We start from the raw sequence: 24924 nt of genomic DNA, 5'->3' as shown, positions 1-24924 counted from the left end.
CTAATTTTTCAGAGAAGATAGGATATTGAAAGAAAAAAAAAAAATCTTGCAGCAGACCAGTACCACACTAAAATAAGAAGAGTGGCTGTAGTGAATCTTTTTCGTGACTCAGCTAAATCTGTGTAAGCAGGAAAGCTCAAAATGCTTTTGGGTTTGTCTCTGTCTGTCAAACCTTCTCAAGTGCTTCCTTGCTTATTTATCTACTTATTTATTTCTAATCTTGCCTGACAGAAAGGATATGTGATAGTTTGGTCTGTATTCTGGACTTTGTGTAGCCTTCAGGTGGTCAAGATGTAATTCTATAGTAGCTGTGTTTGTTGGCTGATAAGATGCTGAGGTGGGCTGCTCTTATGCCCCTAAAAGTGTTTCTTCCTCAGTGAGGAGAGGCTTGGCTCCACAGCCTCCCCAGCACTTCAGGTTTCTGATCTCAGTGCAGCCAAGCCCCATTTTTCTTTATTGTTGTGCAGAATACGAACCACAAGGCCCCTCAGGCTGTGTGTAATTAGTTTCTAACCAAATAATTTATCCATCTCTCAATAGCTGGCTGCCAGTGAAGCTCTCATAATTTTGGCAGCCACACTGGATGGCTGATTTCCACTGGTGTCATTCAGATTAGTCAGTGGGTGAAGAGATTCATGGTACGGAGAGACAGATTGTATCTCCTCCGCATTATGCATGAGTAGAGAGATCCAACTGTTGTTTTAAAGCCAAAAGCAGGGCAGCTTGTTCCACAAATGCCATCTCATGGCATTTTTTGAAAATCATGCTCTTTGGAAAACTCTGCTTTTCTGCCTCCCCGTGTGTCCAGTACTTCTCCTTTCCTTTTTTATTATGAGGGGCGCTTGTATAACAACTGGATTTTTGTACTCTAAGACTCTCACACCTTCCTGCAAGTTAGAGGCATGGCTGGCACCTCTCTGGTGATGACTGTGATTTTGTAGGTGGAGGAATTTGACTTTCAGCAGAGAATAAGTAGCAAAATTATCAACGATCATGTTTTCTTGTGAAAATGCTCTTGGAAACAACGCAAGGAGAAAAAATATAGGAAATGTTTTGTGAGCAAATAGAACCATTTCCCTGCGGTACAGTTCAGGGCCATTCGTGAGGTATTAGGAGTTTTCTTTCTGCAGTGTTCAAACCTGGGAACTTTCCAACTTCTCATTTGTAGGTAATTGGAGACTTAGGCTTCTCTGTGCATAATTTAATCTTTTCTCTTGGCCGCTATAATTGGAGCATGAATCGTTTTAGCTTTCTCTTGCCTGTTTTACTTGCTTATATACTCCTGAACATTATTATTAGTCCAAGCCCTGTCTAGAGGCCAGTTCCTCCCTTCTGGATCACCCTGCTCATGCTTGCATTGATTCTTTTAATTACGGGAAGGACACGCTGCTCTGAGATCTGGTATCTCATCAAATCTACCACGTGTCATGAAGTTTGAAGGCAGTGTTACACAGGGGACGTGCTCGTTGCACTCCATTTGCCTGCCAGAAATATAGTTAAAATATGTGACTATTGGGAGGGAGAATGATGAAAACTGGGAAGCGATTTCTGAAACTGGGGCTGTTTCAGAGATGTGGGGACTCAAGGGGGGAAATTCTGCTGTTACTTTTTATAATGAGACATCAATTCAAAGTTGGAAGCCAGGCAATCTTAGACAGTGAGAGGGTGTCTTTGGGGAAAAGTGGAAAGGATTTTAGGTGCTTATGATGGTATGTTTACCTGCATTGTTTTATCTTAAGCTTTTTTCCCTTTCCATTACTCTCTTAACTGCTTGGTAAGAATACTGATGTTTTCTGAATCTATTATTTTGCTGTACACATTCAGTATAAACTTTGCTTTGCCTTTTTTTGTGCTTTCTTCTACAGTTTAGAGCTAAGTAGAAGGTGGCTTAAATTATTGGAGAAACGCTTGGAGGGGAAATACAGATTTTCCAGAAAGCAAAAATACCTTGCAATTAGGCCCGATTGTTATAGGATGTTAGGATTGAGTGTTAGTTACCAAGGAAACTCCCCCCCACCTTTTTTTTTTTTTTTTTTTTTCCTTTTCTTTTCTTTCCCCAGCAGCCAGAATAAATGCTCAAAGCGTATGCCTAAAATAACAAAGTAAGGTGATGATCTTCTCTGGAAGACTTTTGCCACCTCCCCTTTCCAAGGTGCTGCCTTACCTGTTTTACAGGCTGGATTGAATGAGTGCAGTGTCCCACTGCTAATCTCTCCAGACTTGTGCTATAGAGAATTGATTGTACAAACTTCAGGGAGGCTGCAAACTGCGTTTCTGGCTGCTGGCTCTTGTGCCGTCTTGCACAGCAGTAGCTGTAGGTAGACCATTATTGAAAAGAACGCTGTCAAAAGGGAAAATGCTTTAACTACCTCCTCTGATTTCTGACCCAGTTACGTAATACAGGGATAATTTCTTTTTAATGATGTATTAAATGCCTTGCGCACTTACTGTAAGATACAGCTAGTAAACTAGAGCTATACAGGGTGGGGAAGTCTTATTTTCTAGTTTAATACCATGTTTAATGGTATTTATAAGAAAAAAATCATTTGTCCAGGAAAGTTTTGCTGGGCATCTGGAAAGCTGGAGCAGAACATCACATTTTTTTCTGGTTACAGGTTTGCATTCCCAGGTGAGCACCTTAGAAATAAGCAAGATATATACATTTGAGAAGAGTGAATAGATTTTTCTCCAAAAACGCAGCCTGCACACATCTAAGATTTTCCTGTGAATTAGTTGTTTCATTCTGGTGCAGGTAGAAAAGAGGGTGTTTGGGAACAGGACTAAACCATTCTAATAGCAATCTCTGTTCCCTGGGACCTCTAAGGAACCAGTTCTGGCTTTTGCTCAGCTTCTTCTGCAAGTGGAAACATAACTGACAAAACATTCAACTTCAGAGTAGCAGAGCTACATTTCCCTGGGACCCCTTCAGAAAAAAACCTGACAGTACCTTGAGAGGCATGGCAGACTGTTCTTCTTTGAGGTGATTTTGACAGAAATCTTCACGTTCATTAGCCCTGCAACTTGCAAGATTATCTTTGCCTGTCACATCCATGTTCAGACATTTATAGTAAAAAGGTCATTTGAAAGGCTTTCCAAACTGATCAGAGGTTGGGATTTTTATGTTTTGTTTTGAATTCTTTTTTTTTTTTTTTTGGCAGGGGAGAAGACATAATAGATACTGTCTGGTTCTATATAGTAGTTGTCATTACTGAACATACAAATGTCCAGCATTATTGCCATGTGTAACCCTTTCACCCTCCTTTTTTTTTTTTTTAACCCATCAAGCTCCTACAACCTTTCTGTTGTTCAGTCAGAAGAATGCAATTAATCGCATGGTGATAGATGAGCAGCAGAGTCCAGATATCATACTCCCTATCCATAGTCTCAGGAACGTTCGAGCCATTGATTATGACCCCCTGGATAAGCAGCTGTACTGGATTGATTCTCGGCAGAATATCATCCGGAAGGCACAGGAAGACGGCAGCCAGGTATCCTGCGGGTGGTAGAATTACTAAAAGATGAGGAAGGCATGCCAGACACCCAGCACTTAATAATTGTACATGAATAATTTAGATATATGGACTTCCTGTAGATTACTGGCTGACACTTCACAAAACAAGTGCCATCTGGAGTTTCTGGAGTCCTCAGCCAGTGATCTGGCAGGTGCAGCAGGAAATAAAACATGGAAGACTAAAGCCAACTTAAAGATACTGTTGTTGACAGTGCATTATTTGCTCAATGCTGTCTTTTGGCTGGGTACTGTTGGAAACCCATATTTGAGAGAAGAGAAACATGGATGGGAAGGGTCTTGGGAGAAACAGAGTGTGTCAGAGAGAAGGAAGAGTTGCAGATGAGCAGGGTGCAGGGGCATTGACTCTGAAATGAAGAGGGTGGGAGTTTGTGAGCACACAGCTGTGTCTGAAGTCTCCCAGGTTCTGGTGGGGATAGGAAGAGAATTGTTGTCAACCACCGAGGCACTGAGCGAGGAGGTTGAAACTACTGACCTGTAAGAGATGTAGCAGGCTTGGGAAAATGTATTTGACTGGGGAATACAGAAAAAGTAGAGTAGGGTAGAAGGCAAAAGGTGATGCAGGTTTAGTGAGGTTAATTGTGAGCAATGACTGCTTATTCATTTTCATATTTTAGAAAGATTTTTTTCTCCTGATTTTTTTGAATGAGGGAGGAGCGGGAGACTACGATGAACACGGAGGTGCTATATTCAGTTTAATTTGTAAGAGAGAGAGTTGTTTCTGGTGGTGGGTGTGGTGGTAGTTGGGCACTGCTGAAACGCCCTTCAACCTTAACTCTTAATTTAGCAATGGTTTTAACTTTGGAATATCTAAATAATTTAACACCCCAAACTAGTCAAAGACACCATGTTTTTGCCAGCTTCAGCAGAATAAACAAATGCAAGACTTGTAGGCACACCCTTTCATAGAGGTGACAAGCCAAATAAAGTTAGGCAAATTTTATGGTGAAGTTTAATTTGGGGCTGAGAGGGTGGAGGCTGCTCACCTCAAAAGGATGAAGTTTTCCCAAAAGATTATGTAAGGCTGTGTTTTGTGAGTTATCAATCCTCTTAAGATTTTTTTGAAAAGTTCATGAAAGATGTCAGTTAGGTTCACCTTTCTCTACAAGGAGACTATGCAGTTTCTTTCTAAAAAAATAATAAATTAAAAAAAGCAGGCATGTGAACTCCAGAGGTCTGGACCAGTAGAAGGAAAGAACTTTGAAGGAGAAAGGTGTTAGCTGGCAATGCTCTAAAGTCACTGTCATACGCTAGCTGATGTCCTTTCTGTCTGTTGGCAGAGTTGCCTTCCCATTTATTATTCATCCTTATGTTATGTCCCCCAAGTGTGACAGCAGCGATGGTGGAGGCAAGAATTCCAAGTGCTGTTGGGCCTTACTTTGCCTGTGTTTTTATCCGTTCAGCTGCTGTTTGGGAACTAGTGGTGATGTGTTTCTGTTGTAGAGTGCTAAATGTGCTGGGTTTGGGTTTATCCAAACTGAACTTAGAGTTGTCAGGAAAGCAGAGGAAACATGGACACTGACCTTGAATCTTCAACTTAGAGACGATTTGGACTTATTGGTCAAACTTGCTAAGTCTTATGAGCTGCAACAAACTTACATGATTGCCATTACAACAAACTATCAGGACTAAGTGTCTATATCTGATCAAAGGTGTTGGTGCAGCAACTGGACCTGGGTGTCTCCTTACTGTATGATAGTATTTTGGCGGCGTCCTTTTGCTGAGCAGTAGTTTGATGTGGTGCATCCATAGCAAATAAAATTGCTCGTGTTGGATCAGATTAAATGCTCTTCTGTGGATTGTTTTTCTTTCCTTTGTAGAGCCTCACTGTTGTGACAAGTCCAGTTCCCAATCAGAACCTAGATATGCAGCCTTATGACCTGAGCATTGACATCTACAGCCGCTATATCTACTGGACCTGCGAAGCTACTAATGTGATCAACGTGACACGCCTGGATGGGAGACCTATGGGAGTGGTGCTCAAAGGAGATCAAGATAGGCCCAGGGCCATTGTGGTGAATCCAGAGAAAGGGTATGTAGCTGAAATAGTGATGTGGGGAAATTCAGGCTGAAGGTCTTGAGAATTAAATTGTTTTCTTGCTGCTGGTTGGTTTCTGTTTGTCAGAATAAAAACATCTTTGACGTTTGTTAAGATGTCTTAGTCATATAGCAAAAATGTGGAAAGATCAAATAAACTTTTTTCCTCTAATCATTCCTATTCCAGATACATGTATTTCACCAACCTACAGGAAAGGTCTCCTAAAATTGAGAGAGCAGCATTGGATGGAACTGAACGAGAGGTCCTTTTTTTCAGTGGTTTGAGCAAGCCCATAGCCTTAGCTATTGACAGCCAGCTAGGCAAGTTGTTCTGGGCTGATTCAGACCTGCGGAGAATTGAAAGCAGTGACCTTTCAGGTAGAGTAGCACTTTAATTCAGTGATTCATTTGTGTGGTGTGGGTGTGGGGGAATGCAGAGAAAGGTGTCTTCTTTTCCTTCCTACTATAAACAGTCTGTGCTGTGATTCTAATCGCTCCCTAAATTCCCAGCCAGGGAATGTGCGTGATTCATGCAGCGTGCCTTTACAGTCTCATGCCTCTATCTATGATTTGCATTATTAATTGCTACGCATGCTATTTACTTCAGTTTCTCACTGCAGGACCTTCGTGTGGTTTCCCAAAGTCAGTTCACAAATAAATTGCAGCAGTTTTGGAAAGGGGGAGGGAGAGGGTTGTTTTTAAAGGCATTGGTTTTGGTACAGTAATCTGTCAATCAGAGGAAAGTTTCCTGTTAGTAGAAAAATCTTTCCTGCAGAGTTAAAGCAGCAGGTGGGCAGGTCACTTATGTACCTGTCATTTAGGGTGAAATGATGTGAAAAGGATAGAGCAGATCTAACATCTCTCTGTTCTCAAAAGGCAAAACAACTCCATCTTCCAGCTATGGAATTCTCTTTGCCTGCTCCCTAAGGTTGGTTATGCTGCTTGTCTGACCTCCTTTATGAGCTGATTCAGCTCACTTAACCACATAAGCAAAGCAATAATCTAACAACAATATACAGAAAAAGAGAAGCAGAGAACAGTGTTCTGTTGGTTTGGAAAGCTGAATTGGTTCAGCAAGAGTCCAGCAAGCAACCAGAACTGGAGCAAGAGAAGAGGCAAAATCACACAGATTGGGTGAGAGAGACTGAGATATCTCTTACTTACTAGCCAGATCCAGCAAGCTGCTGGATCAGTTCACCTGTCTCATGTGGCTTTGGTAGTAATTTGTTGTGTTACGAGCTGGGCTGAATGTTGCTGATGGGAGCGCCAGGACGTTCTGAGCACATACATACCCATCTCTGTTAGGTGATGGGGTGTATGCCCCCCTCGCTCTGCTGCTAGTGGAGGGGGCAGTGGCAGAGTTTCCCCTTTCTTTGCAGATAGTCTATCCTTAGTTTGAATAGTACGTGTTCTTGAACTTCACCTGAAGGGTATTCTGCTATCGGAAGCACAAGTGCATGTGTAAGGAAATAAGGACACACTTTGCAATCTGTGAGCGAGTTTGAAAACTTAACGAGAGTATGGTAGTTTGTAGTAGTGTCTTTCACTGATGACATGATACCTTCATTCAAAGTAGCAGCGTGTAATCCCACTGACACCAGTGTGATTTCCAGCCTTTTATTAAGCTGCTAGAATAAGCTTTTGTTTGGGAAAACATTTCAGTTTTTCTAGATGATTGGAATTGAGGCTTAGCGAGATAGTAATAGAGTTGAGTTAGTGAATTGTTTTTTTAAAAGAAGTGGTATGGTGTATCCCAGTATGTTCTAGGCTATCCCAGATCCAGGGTCTGCATGAGTAAAGTGATGGGCAGCAGCAGAACATCATAGGTGCTTTGTTTCTCTCTTTATGTCTGTTATCTGCCAGAAATTAGGACACCAGAGGAGGAGATAGGTCTAAATTCTAATCTAGTCTGGTTTTAATGATTCTGCATTTTTTTTTAAAAGAGGCGGCTGTTGGATTACCAATGTTGTATAGCAAAAGCTCACCGTATTTTCAAAGAATATGAAGAAAAATCATTCCAAAACCTCTCTTGCTTTTTGGCATTTGCACCACAAATAGATTGCTATAATCACCACGATAAATTGCTGACTGCTGAGATGCATTCCTGTGCTTAGGAATGCTGATTAATAGGCTCTTTTGACCGGCAGAGTAATTTTTCTGCATGTTAGCTTCTTAAAAACATGCACAGTCTCTTGCTCTGTCGACTCTGTAGATGCCAGTACCCATAAAGAGAAGGAGAGCTAGAATGCCTTTTATGTGATGCAGTCCTTCTCTTCCTCCCTGTCCTTCAGGCATGCAGTTAGGACTCAGTTATGCTACCCAAATGGGAGATCCTATTGAAGCTAACCAGATTCTTCACATGATTAAGGGTTTTTTTATGAAAAGATGACTGAAATTAGCTCCCTACCATGGAAACTATTTGGAAATTAGTTCTTCTATTCCAGAATAATTAGTGTGATTTGGAAACGTCTGATGATTCTGGAATTAAGTCATTTTTCTTTGGAAATAGAATGAGCTATGGGTGTGTCCTGATTTTTGTATTTATTTGTTTGTTTTTCAGTCTTTTTGTAAAAGGTATTGCTGGAAAGAGAATGGTGATGCCAGGAGACAAAGCTCCTCTTAATCACGTCTCCTTTCATCTGACATTCCCAATAAAGGAGACTAGCACCCTGATGAGCCAGCTTTGGATTTTATTGTTGGTTTATGGAAGGAGGGATTTCAGTGTCTCCATGTAGTCAGAAATAGTCAGTTACACTTGGTCACAAATATTAAAAAGAAAGATTGAGACATTAAGGGAGTAAAAAATTTAAGCTTCAGAGCTTTAGGAGCATACTGCAAAATGCCATGCTGATTGACATGGGCAAGGCAGAGCAGAGCATGTACAGAATCCCTTTGGGTAGGTCAAGGTCTTGGTTTTAACTGTATTCCTTCCCGTCGTCTTTGTATTTTCCCCTATTCGCAGCTTAGCTTTTCTGCTCCTTGAGATGCAGGTTGCTGTTTCTTACCTTTTCCCTATACAATGAGTCACGTTCATGGGGGTTAATAGACGGTTGCAGTTATTTAGTTTGACTTACATCACTCAGTCTATTAATTTCTACATCAGTCTGGGTATAGCCTCCTTCAGAATCCATCAACACCTTTTCTTAATCAGATCATTGCTGGTGTTGTTCCAAAGTGGTGGGTGAGAGCCCCGTCTAGCTGAGAATTAATATTTGAATTTCCATGTTCTGCTTTAGATGTTACCACTTGCTAAATGTTTGGAAGGTTAGTTAAATTCTGAGCTCTGTATGCATTAAGTGAAAAGCAGATAAGTATACTTTTTGTAGCTGAATTTGTTAAGTCATCATCACTGACATACTGTTGATTAAATTCTCAACACGCCAAAACCCATTTTTTGCTACTAATCAAGACAGAGGGATAGAACCTGCTCAGATTATAAAATCATAAAATATATGTGTCTTTTGTCCCATAACATTATCTTGTGTGGGTATTGTAGAGACATGGTAGAATTTTTGTGTGGTATTCAGTGGTACTAGTATATTTTTACAGGACAAAAGATAAAAACTTCTTGGAAATTGTTTTGTGGATGACCATATGCAAAGCTATTGTCTGCTGTAGTAAAAGTAAAAAGAAAATAAGCATAGCAGTTAGCCCAGATATCTGAAATACCAGGATTTATATGTAAATTTTCAAGCTGTGGCCTAATTTTAGACTGTGTGATATTGTTTTGACATTTCAAAATTGAAGCAGATTCCTTATGTTTGTGAGTAATTTTATGCTCAGAATCTGATAAACCTCACTGAATATTTGAGTGTTAATGAGCACGTTGTGTCATGTAAAATAAACGAAGCATGGATAAAACCTCACTCTTGAGCTCTCAGGTTTTGAATAACATATTTTCCTTCTGTGTATGAGTTATGAAGTCTTCATTGTCTTTGGACAGTCTTTAATGATACCTTTAAAACAGTTGTGGACTGTCTTCTGTTCATGTGGAGTGTTAACCATGAAGTGTGGCAGTTGCTCTTGACTATGTTTAATGCCAGGTAGTCTAGCATAAAAGTCAACAAATACTCTTCAGAGGTGTAAGGCTAAAGCCTCTTGGCTGCTACCGGTGCTTGCTAAAGGAACTGAGAAAAGTAAGTCTTCACTAGGAAGAAAGGAGCATTCCCAATTTAGCATGAAAACCTTAGTAATGTAGTTGAAAGAAAAGAATATGAGGAAGTCAGAAGTCAAGTGTTTACCTTAATTTCATAATTCATGTGAAAAGTACTAACTACCTTGTCTCCACTTGGATTTTATCTTGTATTAGTTAACTCAAGCTAATAATCCATCTTCTTATTCCCTGTTATATGCCAAGACAAAGCAGTTAAGCTCTCCAAAAAGGATAGAAGAATGAAAAGAGTTACCAATTCCCATCATATTGACAAAAGACTGGATAGGCTTATGAGAGCTGAGCCCCCAACTCCAGATGCTTCTTAAATACAGTAAATTTATTTGAAGCAAAAAAACTGTCGTCTTCATGAAAGCAGAAAAAAATATTTGGTCATCTGTCTGTAAAATGCATCAGTCTCGCATCAGAGGACCCAGGATTGCTTGTGTTTTTATAGTAGGCTTACCTAGTAGTATAAAAGTAGTAGAAAATAGTGGTCTGAGTAGTGTAGAAAATGTATGTGGTAGTATTTCAGTTGATTCTAGTTGAGCTAAACCACTCTTTCCCTTCTGCAGGTGCTAACCGGATCGTTTTGGAAGACTCTAATATCTTGCAGCCTGTGGGACTAACTGTATTTGAAAACTGGCTGTATTGGATTGACAGGCAACAGCAGATGATTGAAAAGATTGATATGACTGGTCGAGAAGGACGTACAAAGGTCCAAGCTCGTATTGCACAACTCAGTGACATCCATGCTGTGAAAGAGCTCAACATTCAGGAATACAGTAAGTGCAATCCCTGTTTGCAAGTGCAAACAGTGCCTGAGGCGCTTGAGGCAAGGAGTGGCCGCAGAGAAACGAGCCTGTTTTGCCTTGTCACTGATCGACATCAGTGCAGATCGAAGGGGCCAGAAGTTGATATCGTTTTGTGTCTGTACATCGCCAGGGTGCAATTAAGTTTGTTTCCTTTGGGCAGCTGGCAATGGACTGGAAATCTATCACAAACCCAGCATCATGTTTTGTTGCTGATGACAACTTTGTTGGTAGTCTCATACAGACACCTGGCATTTGAGTGTCTGTACAGTGGAAACATCCTGTTATCCCTAGTAGAGGGTTTTCTGGATCACACTAGTGAGTCACTAGTAGGTGTTTACTCTGTTTAGACAAGCACAGCTCTCAGGGCCTTTTACTAGCAGTAAATGTTTCAATGGACTGCCTGCCTTGAAGGCAAAGTGAACAATTTTTGTTGGTGGCAATCCATATTGAAAGTAAACGGCAGAAGAGCAACATCGCATTGCACAAGGGAAGTGTGTATTAAATAACGATGTGTTGAACACGGCTGCACTTTTAAAAGTTTTCTGTTTACCGGGATATAGCCTTTCCCCACACACACACACGCTTAAAACTATGGGAGCTGGATGGTTAAAGCAGTGGAGCTGCCATCATCCTGGAGGAAATAGGCCTCGTTAATAGGCTGTGGTGCATGCCTTGGAGAAATATGTAGAAAAATGTCTGGGGATGTTTAATTAAAGCATCAGTGCAGACTACTACTAGTTTTGTTTGCTATTAATCTCAGTATATCTGTCAGGAGTTCCAAGAGAAGTATGTTGTCCTTATTAAACATTAAAATGAAGAGACATATTTATCTAGAGCATGTTAATTTGAGTTTTGGAGACAGTGTGGAAGCTTCAGAATTCATAAATTAGAAAAGTGTACTTTTTTTAATGGTCTTTGATAGAGAAAATGAAGTATGGAATCCAAGGCATCTTTTGGTATTACTAATGCTACTATTTTTGCTGAAGAACTAATTGTAAACTCGCACAAGAAGCGAAATGATTTGACTACTGTTTACTGTTTTAGCAGACCCCATGGCACGATTCTTGCAGTGTTTCAGATCATGGACAGTTATCAATGTGCGTGATAATTATTGATGTGTGTTAAGAGAAATGCACACAACAAAATACAACTTTTTCAAAGTTGTTTTTAGTAGTGCTCTCCCCAGGGGGAAGGAAGTAATGAAGGGAGTCCTGTGAGCGCAAAGAAATCACTGAAAGAGCGGAAAGGAGGTGGGGATTTCTTGTCAGTACCTGTCTTTCTTATTTTTAAAATCACAGGACAACATCCTTGTTCTCAAGATAATGGTGGCTGCTCGCACATTTGCATCGTGAAGGGCGACGGCACCACGCGCTGCTCTTGCCCAGTCCACCTTGTTCTGCTGCAGGATGAGCTGTCCTGTGGAGGTAAGTCTTTTCTTCCCATGCTCTGTGTCACTGAGCTCTCAGCTTCTGGGTTGGGGGGTCTCCACCTTTAGGGGTGGCTTCTGAGCAGAAAGAATATGACAGTGCACTAGGTGCTCTTATACGCTTTTACATGCCTACCTCTCTGCCTCCACCCGCAGCTAAATCTGCAAGTATTGAGAAGGAGTAAGAGAAGAGGATAAATTCACTAGTTGACTGTTGAATAAGGATTTTTGTTCACACTTTCTACTTAAGACCACTGAATTATTTCAACTTGATTTTTGAATTGTATGATTTTTATTACTTTTTTCTATGTTCTCGTTTTTTCAAATAGCGGTAGATTCTTATGTTCTGCCATATTGCATCATGTCTGTGCCATTTTATCCTTCTCCGCCGTCCTCCTCAAACTCACCCTTGTGCGTGTCTTTCTGAACTGCAGTCCCAGAAGGGCAAGTTGCCTCCTCCATGGTGATACAGCCACTGTAGCCTATGCCCTGGTGTCTCCAAGGGTGGGGTTGAAATGGGGGAGAGGAGAGGCACTTTGGTGCTTGGGTCTCTTTGTGCCACCGTACTGAATGGATTTATTATGCAATCTTCTCGCCATCAAGGCGACGTGTGGTCTCACAATGGAACAAGAGCTAACATAATCCAGATATTTTCTCAGAGCAAGTTTAATACCAGGCCAAAAAGGGGGGAGGGAAGGGGGATTAAAAAAAGGAAAAAGAAAATCCACACTTACTTACTGCATAAGATTAACAGTTACTGTAGTACATGTTAAATAACAGCTAACAGCTGTGTTGAGATAGCAGGACTTGACTAGATGGAGCAGTTTTTTGTCATTTTAAAAGAATTTTGACTGAACAGAGCTGTCGAGGGCACATAACTAGACATTGAGTCACAGTGCATCCATCTGCAGCGCATTACATCCTTTTAACATTTTCTATACAATGACTGTCGAACATTAAAAAGCAAGTGAGCCATGCAGTGGTGTTGCAGGAAAGGGGGAGTAGAAAAGTGTGTTGACTTTAAATGAAGACTTTTGAAGACCTACTAAGAGAAGGGTGCAAGAGGCTGAAGTGGGAAGGGAAGAAAATAATTGTGTTTTGAGTGTGCATGTTTCTGTGTTCCTCTTGTTCTTTGTCTAATGAGCCTCCATCAATGTGAGCCTGCATCAGTCACACGGGGCTCAAGATCTGCACAAATTACTTTGGAGGCAGCGCGGGTGGAAGTTACCTTATGATGTGGCACGTTTATCAGCTGCTTGATAAATGAAAGCAGCTGAGCTCTTCTTGTCCTTACCTGTCCTAATCTGCTGTGTGTTCACCTGGATTTTTAATTTTTGTTTGTTTGCTTGATTTTTAAAGAACCACCAACATGCTCCCCTCAGCAGTTCACCTGTTTCACAGGTGAGATTGACTGCATCCCGGTGGCCTGGCGCTGTGATGGTTTCACTGAGTGTGAAGACCACAGTGATGAAAAGAACTGCCCAGTGTGCTCAGACACCCAGTTCCAGTGTGAAAGTGGACAGTGCATAGACGGTGCCCTCCGGTGCAATGGAGAAGCAAATTGCCAGGACAACTCTGATGAGAAGAACTGTGAAGGTACAGAGGATCTTTCGGAGTGTGATGAAAATAAAGCTGTCATGGGGACGCTATGATAGATACCGAAGTTATTGCTGAGTAGGATTCGGAAGGATCCAAGGTTCTGCTACTTTTTAAACTGATCTATTGAATGGGAAATTATTTCACAACTCCATACTTTTGTTTCTCCACCTGTGAGACAGAAATAACACTGATCTCCTGTGCAGTGATTTAAGCTCTGTTTGTGAAAAGTACTATTAAAAAGATGATATGTTTGTAAGCTCTAAAAACTTGGTAACCAGGAGTGAATTACAAAGTGGAGCAAATCCTTGTCATAGTTTTTTGTGTACCTTGTACCAAGTAAAGGTTTTGGATTGTTTATTTTATAATACCTGAAGAAAATGAAGTTAAGCTTTTGTGAGTAAGTGGGAGTGAGAGACAGACGAGATATCTGGAGACCTCTTCTTCCTATAGAGCACAGCAAAAGAGAGTATTTAAGCCATCATTACAGTATTACCAACACAATGAGAATTAGGTTCCTTTCTTTTTGGAAAGGGCAGGTTATGCTGGTGGAATCTGAACTACCCCACCATTGTACAACGTGAAATATGAGCAAACTCGCCCTTTCCCCACTGCGCAAGTAGTGAGGAGTTGTAGGGACAACTTGTAAGCTTGAAAGGATGCCTCTTCTCTATATCCTTTCAGTACATTTTTTTTCTTTGAAGAGACTGTCTAAGAGGCTTTGAATCAAGGCTGAATTTCTTTCCAAAAGATGTGCTCCAGCTCAAACAAAAGCATACAGACTGATGCAGAAATTCCTGTGTGATGAAAGGTGATTGTTAGCCAGATGAGATGCTGACATCTGAAAATACGTTGTGCACATTAGCTTCCCAGTTGCCATCCAGTGACTGCAGATATCAGAGCAGGGGCTGTTTATCACCTTCAAAGTGGCCCTGTTATTCAGAGTATTCAAGCTGATTACAGATCAGAAAAGCTTTTATTTTAACTTCTTAATTCAACTGAAGTCAGAAAGAATTTCAGGATTTATGAGAAACAGGAGGCAAAAATATGTGTAAACAACAGCAGCCAGCACCTTGCCTGCAGTACCTTTTTTCCCCAAAGTGGTAGATTATTTTTTGAGTGTACTGGCAAAGCTCCAGTTTTATCTTCTGTCTTTCATTTCAGTTTAAAAACATAATGTCAAGTGAAATATATTATCCCATGATCAAGGAGTTTTCTGGTTTACAGGAAGAGCACAAGGGCATTGAGAAACCACATTTATCTTTCTTAAATAACTTTATCATTATGGTTTGGCAGATTTATTTTTTATAACTTAATTCTTCTCTCTTACATTACAGTAAATGCTTAGAGGTGGGGATTCTTACAGTAATTTTGCAGTAACCATGTCCTGGGATAAGTGCCTGTGTTCTCAGTGGCCTTCTGCTTCTGAGTTATTTTAGTCAAGGTTACTTTATCATGTAGTGTGCTTATTGTAAATAGGCAGTAAGGACCAGGTACCCACTGTGCAATATCCTCAACAGAATACTGAATCGCTTTTTCTGCGTGGTTGGCGTGAGGGATTTTGTGCGTCACTGGCTACTTCAAGAAATGAAGCTAGCAGCAGGCTAAGCTCTCCCAAGATACTCCTGATTGTATGCTTTGGTGTCTTGTCTTCTTAATCATTTTAAAGAGTAGAAGTCTTTGATACTGACTCTTGGTGTGTGTGGGGGTTCTCTTTCCAGTGCTTTGTTTAACTGATCAGTTCCGCTGTGCCAGTGGGCAGTGCATCGGGAAAAGCAAGAAATGTGATCACAACCTGGACTGCAGTGACAGCTCAGATGAGCAAGGATGCTGTAAGTGTAAAACCTGAGACTAGAGACTTGATTGCAGCATCCGAAATTTGTTTCTTACCTTCTCTATGAGTTAGATTTTATTCTGCCAACCAGACTGAATTAATTGTTCCCAAAATGAATGCTCCTGTTCATAACTACTGTCATGCAATTAATGCACGATATGGTGGAATAGGAATAACAAAAATAACTAGTATTCTGAACGAGTAGTCTCTGAGGCAGAGCAGGCTAGTAATTTTTCCACTTACCTTTTTAAACTCCTAAAAGAAATAAAAGGTTTGTTTTACTATAATCTGTTAGTGTGCTGAGTTGGTGCAGTGTTAAAAAAAAAAATCTTTCTAGCAGCATGAGGCTTTTATAAATAACTGCTCTGCTTCATCGTTTTCTCACCCAGAGAATTAATAGCAGGTGCTTTTAGAATCAGACGACCACTCTGTTTACAGAGTAAACCTTCTAAAATTTCCTTTGGATCTTGAAAAGATGTAATTCTGAGCTTGATTTATGATTTGTAACATGTGATATCTCCTACCTTGAAATCTCCAGGGCTCTGCAAGAAAACCACTGCCTTTAAAATTGAAACTTGAAAGTTGATTTTCACTGTTGGTGCTTTAAAAGAAATTGTAAATAGGGACATCTCTTCTTGTGTTAGATCCGTACGTCATGGTTGACACACACCTAACTTGAAAACGCAAAGCCAGAGTTGGACCCTTGATCTTAAGAAGGAGTAATAGGAGTTGTTCTGTCATGCTACCAAGTTATTAGTGGCATTATTACAGACATGTATAGTTATCTTTATTATAGTTCATACATTTTCTGGTTTTGTAACAGAGGATGGAAAATTAGCCCACCCAGAGTAAGACTGCAGTTGTCACTGTCCCTCTTCCAGTATGATCAGAAGTCTGTTTACTTATCTCTGTAGACTGTGACAAGCTGGTTAAAGTGTAGGTTTGGTGTTCATGGAGAAGAAAATGTGTTGAGGAAAAGACTTTCAGTAATGGATAAGATGTAAAACACTGACTAGAACAGGAAAATACTTTAAAGTCTGCTTTTCTTGTCAAATTCATGAAGCACAGGCAGGGGGTTGTCAGTTATTCCCAGAAATGTCATTGCTTAGAATTGGTATTGTAGGGAAAGCCACTCGTTTTGACTGTTGAATAATCATTTCAGCTACAGATTCTTCATAAGGATGGCACCTCTAAAGCTGATGCTCAGCTATATCTGTAACCATCAGTGTGGGTCAGATGTGGAGTAGGTTACGTAGTTTAATAAACAGCAGCAACCCCAAAATTCATCACTGGTGTATCACCTCTACGGTTCAGCATAAGTGAATGTTACACGGTTGAGAAAAGGGAGTGCCAATCTGTTACGTTGAGTGATAACCTAGGTGTTTATGTGATGAGGTGCAACATGAAAAGTAGTTGTCATTGTCTTCAATGACAAGAAGCAGCATAACAGGAGTCCCCAGCACAGTGCCATGCGGAGTCATCCAGTTCATCTTGTTTATCCAGTTCAAAGGATAGCCCTGCCTGTCAGCATGAAGCAAGATCAGGACCTGGTTCATCCACCCCCCTGCACATGCATGTACTGTTCATTTCCTGGCATTAGTGATTCCAAAACCTCTCTGCATGTGCGGAGGTCATCTTGTGCACAGGCAGCCCTTCTGGACATTCACAAGTCTTTAAACAGACCGGTCCCAGTGCCTGTTTGTTCCTGCCATATACTAATTTGAAAGCTGTTGTCTGCCTACAGAAGAGGCGGCTTTTATTTTTCCTGTGTGGAAAGATGTCAGGAAAACTGATGTTAGTACATGAAGCTGCTAGATTAACTTACACAGTCTGATTTTCCTTTTTCCTTTAGACACAACGGAGGAGCCTGCGCCACAGCCCAACAACACAATAGGCTCCATCATTGGTGTGATCCTTACCGTTTTTGTGGTTGGAGCAATGTACTTCATTTGCCAGAGGGTGCTGTGCCCACGCATGAAGGGAGATGGTGAAACAATGACCAACGATTACGTAGTGCACGGACCAGCCTCTGTACCTCTTGGTTATGTGCCTCACCCAAGCTCTTTGTCAGGGTCTCTTCCTGGTGAGTGAATGGTGTGACCCTTATCCTGCTCTTTGGCACCACATAGTTGTAGCTGAGGATACTGTGCACATATGCACAGGAGATGTCCCTTCCAGACGCATAATTCTTGGAAGCTGTTGGAAGCCAGGACTGTCAAGGCTTGTCGCCATCCTTCTTTATAATAATGAGCTGCTATTTTACCTATGCTGTTCACGAGCATTTAGATACTTAGCAGAACCATAAGCTCAAAGAGATACACGTACCATGGGAGTTCTCTTATTTGCTACTAAAGAAGCCTCTTTTGGACTACTATAGCATCCGCAAGGTGTCATGACAGTACAGGGTAAAGTTACACAGTTATATTCATGGGACTTTAAACATTATGTAATTATTCTTGTTAGATTTGTAAACTGGGTTTGTACGCTTGTGAAACTTTTTGTAAAGTCTGTAATGACCAGCAGTAACTGTGGTCTCAGCTTATTTCGTTTGATGATGAAGTTTCCAATGCCAATCCGAGTGCATGATGCTACTGCTGTTTAAAAAGTGAGACTTAACAGCAGTGTTGCACTTCATCTATATGCATTGCTTCTGTATGTATTGATTAAATATCTACTGTAACTTGTGGCTTTGGATCCAGAACATAGAGGTTCTGTGAGGCTGTTATAGGGTTAAAATAATGCACTAAATTTCTTTGCTTTCTGTAATAACGTGATTTCATAAGGAGAGTCTTTGAGCAGAATTCTCACCATTATTTCGAGCACAGTGGCATACCTCTCCGTTTCCTGCTTGGACTCTCTGCCAGCGTGCTTCAGTCCAGTAGCAAAAGCTCACTTAACGGTGTGGAAATGAAAGAACACAAACCCTCTCTTCTCTCGTACAAATTTCAGTTGCTCAGCTGAGGTAGTCAGAGTCAGTTTCATGTTTTATTCTGAGGCATAGAAATCGTGCCTGAATGCCTGTTCTCTCAAGTCTTTTCTAGCCGTTCAAGTGAAAGAAATCTGTTTCTCTTCACACAGCTCTAGTATAGCCTAGTGGCAAGTCCTGCAGTTGAGTAGCTGATACACAAACCCAACATGTTTATTCCCTGACAGTCTTCGTTCCAGCTGTCCATCAAGGAGCACTGAATTTGCTCTTATTACCAAGAAGATTAATTTTGGTTTTAGGAGTTGTGCTTATACTGCTGTTATCCTCTAGATTATTCTTTTAAGCTTTTCTCTGTTTGCTTCAAAGAATGGAATATTGACGTACATCCTTGTTCCTCTTTAGGGATGTCTCGAGGTAAATCTGTGATCAGCTCCCTCAGCATTATGGGAGGGAGCAGCGGGCCACCCTATGACAGGGCCCATGTCACTGGAGCCTCTTCCAGTAGTTCGTCAAGTACCAAAGGCACTTACTTTCCTCCAGTAAGTCAATTCTATTATTCATAGACCTTTAAAAACTTTCAGAGAAGTGCCAGTGTCTTTCTGAGGATAATTAATTGACACATTAATGTTTTGTTTTAGATTTCTAGCCTAATAAACTTGTTTAAATATGGAGTAAGTGATTTTGAAAGAGAAGGGAGAGGAGATTGTCTTTTACGAAAACAGTATAGGAATTTTCTATTACTTTTAAAGAGATGTGGGAGAGCTGAGTGCCAGAAAAAGATGTGAGGCTGAATATCAGGAGAGATGAAAAAATGTCTATAAATGCTGAGTAGCTCTGGCAGAGCGATCTCTTTTCATCGTGCTCTGCCATGTGCTTCTGGAGGTAAGGCTATGGTTGATTCTGTATAGACCTTTCAAGGAATTAAAATTAAGGTTGTTTTGTCATGTGTCTTGCAAGTGACAAATAAACAAACAAGTGTCTTGCAACTCCATAGCATTCCTGTAGTCACAAATGGGTAGTGTGCTGCATTAGATGCTATATAAAAGTTGGTACCAGCCCTAGAGGGCTCCCTGTCTCTTTACTTCTAGCATCAGTTGTTGTTTTAGCTATTCTTGCATTAACTCCACCATGCCGCTATCGAGTGTTAGAGTTACATGCTCGGTCAGTGCAGGCCGAAATCTTCAACTGTCTGTTTTCAGTTCCAAGAATCAACCAATCATGTTATATCTTTAAATTAATCAAAATACTGTTTGTGCAGTAAGAGCATGCCTGCATAGAGAAGAAATGCTTGCCTTGGACAGCAAGTTGCAAACATTATAAGCAGCATGATACTTGGGGACTACAGCTAGCAGGAGCAGACATCTGCCGGTTTGCCTAGGGCGGTGGTATCCCTAGTGACAATCTAGTATTGAACAGCTAGCTTCAACTTTACTTTTCGGCACTGGGTATGTCAAAATAGCAACAGCAGTCAGCGTTTTTTGAGAAGAGCTTAGTAATAGCTTCTATGGGAATAGTAACAAGCAACATTTCCAGTGTCTGTTAAAGAACTGGGAAATAAGCAGAAGAAAAATCCTGTTTGTTGGGAGGGGCTGTGCATGCACTTCTTATGGTTCCTATTAAACAGTACTAAAAAGTAATTTATAAACTGATGGTTTTTTGATTCTCCTTCATCTCTTTTTTTTTAAACTGTGGCTTTTTTCTTTTTTTCCCCCTTAGATTTTGAACCCACCACCATCACCAGCTACTGAACGTTCACATTATACCATGGAATTTGGTTATTCTTCAAACAGCCCATCCACTCATAGATCATACAGGTAATTATTATTACAATAGCTTCCATCAGGATCAAAGCAGTTAGTGTAGAAAATGCAGAATAAAGACAGCCTCTGCTCCATAAGAATTGCAATCAAAGGCCCTAATTCTGCAAGCACTAAAACAGGTGCTTAAATGGGTTCACATGTATCGCATCACTGAAGCGTGCGTATAAGTGCAGCACTGTTTGAGGTAACTCGTACAGTAAGTGGGTTAGTGGTACTCCTCTCGGGTGTATTGCTTTAGGCGGAATGACAGCACTCATCACAAAATTAGCTAAATGCCAAAAGAAACCTGGTACCGTGATAACTTTGAGCCAAAAATACTTACCCTGGAATGAACTCGGCCTTGTTTTAGGCTTCTGTCATAAATAATTTGTTATGTAATTATCAGAAATGATAGGCAAACACCACGCGGAGGAAAGTTGGCAATATAAAGGCGAGTAGGTCAGAAGTAACATTAATACTATAGCCTAGATAAAGCACAGAAATTCTGATTTGACATATTAAGGGTTAATATCTGAAAAAGGTTGATAACCTTTTGCTTATTTTCTCTGACTAATATTTATGGGCATACAAGCTTTATCTCTGTTTACCTGACTGTATCTTTCTCACCTTCCCTGTAAGATGCTATTTAGAGTTCATTACCATTTTATAACTAGTTATGAAAAATAAAGAGAGACCCACTACCCAAGGGTGTAAAGGTTCCCCTCCCAAATCACTAGTAGATCTGGTCAACGAGAAGAGAGTGCTGTGTTTGTCTATTGAAAGAAATGCCTCCCTAACACAGAGCCTTTGGGGGCTTTTGGATAATGAGGTCTCTGGGGCTGAAAAGACATCTCTTCTCCATTAGCAGAAAATATGGCCTCTGTTGTGCAGAAGGTCAGACAAGATGATTATAATGGTCCCTTGCAGCCATATGAAAAATCTTTTAAAATGATGAGTAATTTTCTAATGAAATAAACCCAAATTTTGGCACCGGCATGAATCATGCTCATCACTGGCTAGCCGATGTGACTTTTAGTATTTTAAATGGTATTAGGGATGTAGTGTAGCGTTGAATGTTTTCTGAATGCCCCCCCACCCAAAAATAAGCCCTGGCCTTGCTGCTTCTGATCTTCCTGTCTTTCCTAACGTTCTGCCTTGAATATAGAGGAGTTGCATTCTCACCCACCCCCAATGACTGATGTTGATGCTGGCAATTGTAGCTACCACCCAGCTCCCTTTCTAATTTGCTTTCTTTAAACTGTCTTGGGCTCATTTTAAAAGATGCTTTGTGGTAGCAGCATTTGGGAATTCCATCCCGGTTACTGCTTTGGCAGGCAGTTCTCCTGACTGCTATGGATGTGCCAGATGATTTTCAGTCTACCTCCCTCTCTGGACTTGGAAATTAGCATCCATAAACTGGATAATGGAAATAGAATATCTTCTCTGTACAATTGCAACACAGCTATTTTTTTCCCGGGTGCCTTTCCAGCCCCACTCTCTTAGTAGCAACTTTTTCTACCTCAGCTAAGGTCTTAGGGAGCCTGTTGCCTGTAGATAATGAATAATTAGTATCGCTTTAACTGGTTGCTATAATTTGATGCTGTAGTGCAAAGGTGAGCCTTCTGCAGGGGAGTTAGCGAGTTTGTGATGTCAGAGAGAGGAGAGCATGATGCTGTGTATCTACTGCAGAGAGGTTGACCAGCTCTCTGTTTCCACCCTGGCTTATCCACCACTCGCTTGTTCGTGGATGCATCGCCCAAAATGCACAGTCTTTCTATATTCCGACGCTTTTCCCATAAATCTCCCCACTGCAGCTACAGGCCTTACAGCTACCGGCATTTTGCACCTCCCACGACGCCCTGCAGCACGGATGTCTGTGACAGTGACTATGCCCCCAGCCGAAGGGTCACGGCAGCGACGGCCAAGGGCTACACCAGTGACTTGAACTATGATTCAGAGCCCGTCCCCCCGCCACCCACTCCACGCAGCCAGTACCTGTCGGCGGAGGAGAACTACGAAAGCTGCCCGCCTTCGCCGTACACGGAGCGGAGCTACTCTCACCATCTCTACCCGCCGCCACCGTCCCCCTGCACGGACTCCTCATGAGGGGTAGCCCCCCCCGCCCCGTTATCTGCCTCCGCTGTGAAAGTGTAAATACAAGATGTTCTACTGGGGAGGGGGGAGGGAGCTCTCGGTGAGGGATGAGGTAGGACAGTGTACAGTTAAATGTTATTAAATGGGGTGGAGGAATACTGAAGATATTTGTACAGAAGAAAAAAAAAAGATATTTATATATTTTCTTAAACAGCAACTGCTGCTTGTGCCATAAGAAGAAAAATTTTTGTATAAAAGAACCCAGACATTTGTACAAAAAGTTTTTATTTTTGCAAATGGAACACAAAAACATGCCTTAATCCAGTGAAGTGACTGAGCACATAAGGAAATGGAAGGACCAGGATGTGTTACTTGTCCAGCGAGGTGAGATGTGGAGTTTGTCAATACCAAAAATGTTTGAAGTAATTAATAATAAAGAAGTCTGTCTCAGAGCAGCATACCATAGATACTTGGAAGTAGCCAAATAACCTCTATGTTAACTACGGAGGGTCAGCAGCTAAAGTTAAACTTGAAAACGCAGTCAGGACAGATATTAACCTTACACAAAGGGCTTTGTTTTCTACAGGAATACAGCAATCGTAGCAGTGAATCCAGAAAAGTAATCACACACTTTTTAAAATTAATACACTTCTGTTTTTCCTTAATGCATTTACCAAGCTAGAGCATTTAGAGCTCTCTCTTTGCTTCTGGAATTTCAATGATTTTTGTTGGGTATATTTTAAAGTTTGCTTTTTTCTCCTGTTTAGCTTTTCCCATCTCTTCTGCATCCTTTCTTCCTGCCCGTGTCACTTTAAATCACGATGTCCTTATTTAAAGTACTGCTAGAACTGGGCTGCTGTAAATTCTTTTTTTTTTTTTTTTCTCCTAATTAGCCTTGTCATGCAGTGAGTATCATGCTATACATAACCTTTGTCATGTTGCCAACACGGTAGGATTCTGTTTTGTACCAGGTCAGTACGATTTTCACACAATTGACAAGGGTAATATGCATATACCTGAATGATTTTTAGTCCCTTAAAAAGGAAAACCTTATTTTGACCTAGTGCCCACAAAATGTCAAATATTTTTATACCACATATAATATAGACAGCATATTTATAAACTATAAATTTAACCATGAATTGTTAGTTTTACTGTAAATGAATAATATATCCTTGCAGTACTTTCAGTGTATATTGATATCACAGTATACAAATCATATATAAAAATATATATATTATTTTTTCCTACTAAGGAAGCATTTAACTTTCAGTGGAGCAACTGTCCATAAAAAAAAAAAAGGATGTTTTGATCATTGGAAGGGGTTCCCATGCTGTATTAACTGCTCATTATTTCTTTGTGTTAGGTAAAGCCAGTTTTTCTCAGTATGATTTTGACATACCTCCTCTTTTGCGTGGTGTGAGTTTAATACTTTAGTATTAACCGCTGTGAATGTCAAATTTTAAGATATTCTTAACCAAACCATTTTATATTCGCATCTCTATTTTTGTATATTATCATATTTAGCCCCTTCTCCTGTCAGCCTCACCATGGTGATTTTGACAGGGAGAGCATATAATCAAGTGAAAACATTATTTGTGTAGGTTGAGGGGCAACCTAGGATATTATTAACTCCTCTTTGACTCCAGTGCAGTGTTTTGAATTTGCTTTGACTGTAGTGGAGCTCACGGTATAACTGATCTTAGATGGCATTATGCATTTGCACCTTCTGTTGACATCAAATCCACGTTGAATGTGCTCGATGCCTTGAAAGACTGGCCCTCTGAGTCCTCTCTCTCAAAACAAAGGTACCGAGGAGCTTCTGCCTCCTAGCCTTTGGGCACAGTATGGGTGCAACAACTCTTCAGAGGTGCCGTTTGGGTTTTATTGTTCTCTGTTGCTTGTTTCCCAGCCAGTTTCAACGAAAAGAGAAATAATCTGAAAAAGTGGCATGGGCTTTAAGTCATGCTGTTGACAGAGTTCGTGACAAGTAATTCTTGCTAGTGCTGCCGCTCATCTGGAGTACTGGAGCCTCACTTGGTTTCAGCTCCAAGGAAAACCATGGCATCTGGGATTCCAGCTGTAACAAAGGGTCTTTCTAGTAGTCCAAGATACCTGAGGAAACTTTAAAAAGCCTTGGTAGTCTCCAGGCTACTGCAGTTGATCTCTGGATCTGGCATACTAAGGTTTTTTTTGCCCAGCTTCCTTCTAGGTATCTAGGAATCGTGGTAGCTGTTCTTCTGGCTCTTCCTTGCTGGTGAAGAAGCTTGCTTGTGTTCTCCAGCAGGATGGATGTTGAGGAGGGTATTATGAACTATAAGGGAACTCGAAACCATTTATATGAAGGGGGGAGGGCGGGTGTGTTGGGGCGGGGCGTGTTGGGGCTGGCACGCCGATGAGAATAGAAACTTCTCTGTTTACATTTTTTCATGTGCAGCATTCCCTGTGGGGTTCACATGTGGAAACTTGCACTAATGAACTCAGAAGAATATTGCATTGTTGTATCTCAGTCCAAGTGCTTGTACTGCGATGGCAATGGTCTCTTCTTGCAAAATACTTTTTTCAGTGTGCCAATTTCTGTTTGAAAAACTCTAAGGTGGTTGAGCTTAAGGAGTGGTATCCTCTTTCTGGTGTGGTTGGACTGTCTCACTGAGGCTTCCTCTTGGAGGGGACTTACTGCAGGTAAATCCATAAGTGTGTTAATTACAGTGAGGGTTC

General features: G+C 40.9%; 1 protein-coding gene across 3 annotated transcripts in view; it reads left to right on the top strand.

Moving 5' to 3' along the window:
• The window catches only part of LRP6 (LDL receptor related protein 6), a 128679-nt gene extending 104137 nt beyond the window's left edge, over window positions 1-24542 (top strand). The window contains exons 13-23 of one of the 3 annotated variants that reach the window (XM_087766679.1): window positions 3286-3488; window positions 5350-5561; window positions 5754-5944; window positions 10292-10501; window positions 11830-11955; window positions 13359-13553; window positions 15275-15385; window positions 17240-17470; window positions 18716-18852; window positions 20030-20127; window positions 21927-24542. In XM_087766679.1, the coding sequence (XP_087622805.1) occupies window positions 3286-3488; window positions 5350-5561; window positions 5754-5944; window positions 10292-10501; window positions 11830-11955; window positions 13359-13553; window positions 15275-15385; window positions 17240-17470; window positions 18716-18852; window positions 20030-20127; window positions 21927-22218 (2006 nt within the window). In that variant the 3' untranslated portion in view covers window positions 22219-24542. Of the gene's footprint in view, window positions 1-3285; window positions 3489-5349; window positions 5562-5753; window positions 5945-10291; window positions 10502-11829; window positions 11956-13316; window positions 13554-15274; window positions 15386-17239; window positions 17471-18715; window positions 18853-20029; window positions 20128-21926 lie in introns of all 3 variants that reach the window. The other 2 variants (XM_087766678.1, XM_087766680.1) reach the window with 2 other exon arrangements.
• The last annotated feature ends 382 nt before the right edge of the window (window positions 24543-24924 follow it).

Source organism: Nipponia nippon, unplaced genomic scaffold (genome assembly GCF_047370975.1).
Source record: "Nipponia nippon isolate SJK-2023a ecotype South Korea unplaced genomic scaffold, ASM4737097v1 scaffold_3, whole genome shotgun sequence".
Classification (NCBI taxonomy): Eukaryota; Metazoa; Chordata; class Aves; order Pelecaniformes; family Threskiornithidae; genus Nipponia; species Nipponia nippon.
The sequence above is the reverse complement of the archived record's forward strand: the minus strand, read 5'-3'. Positions and strand labels throughout refer to the sequence as shown.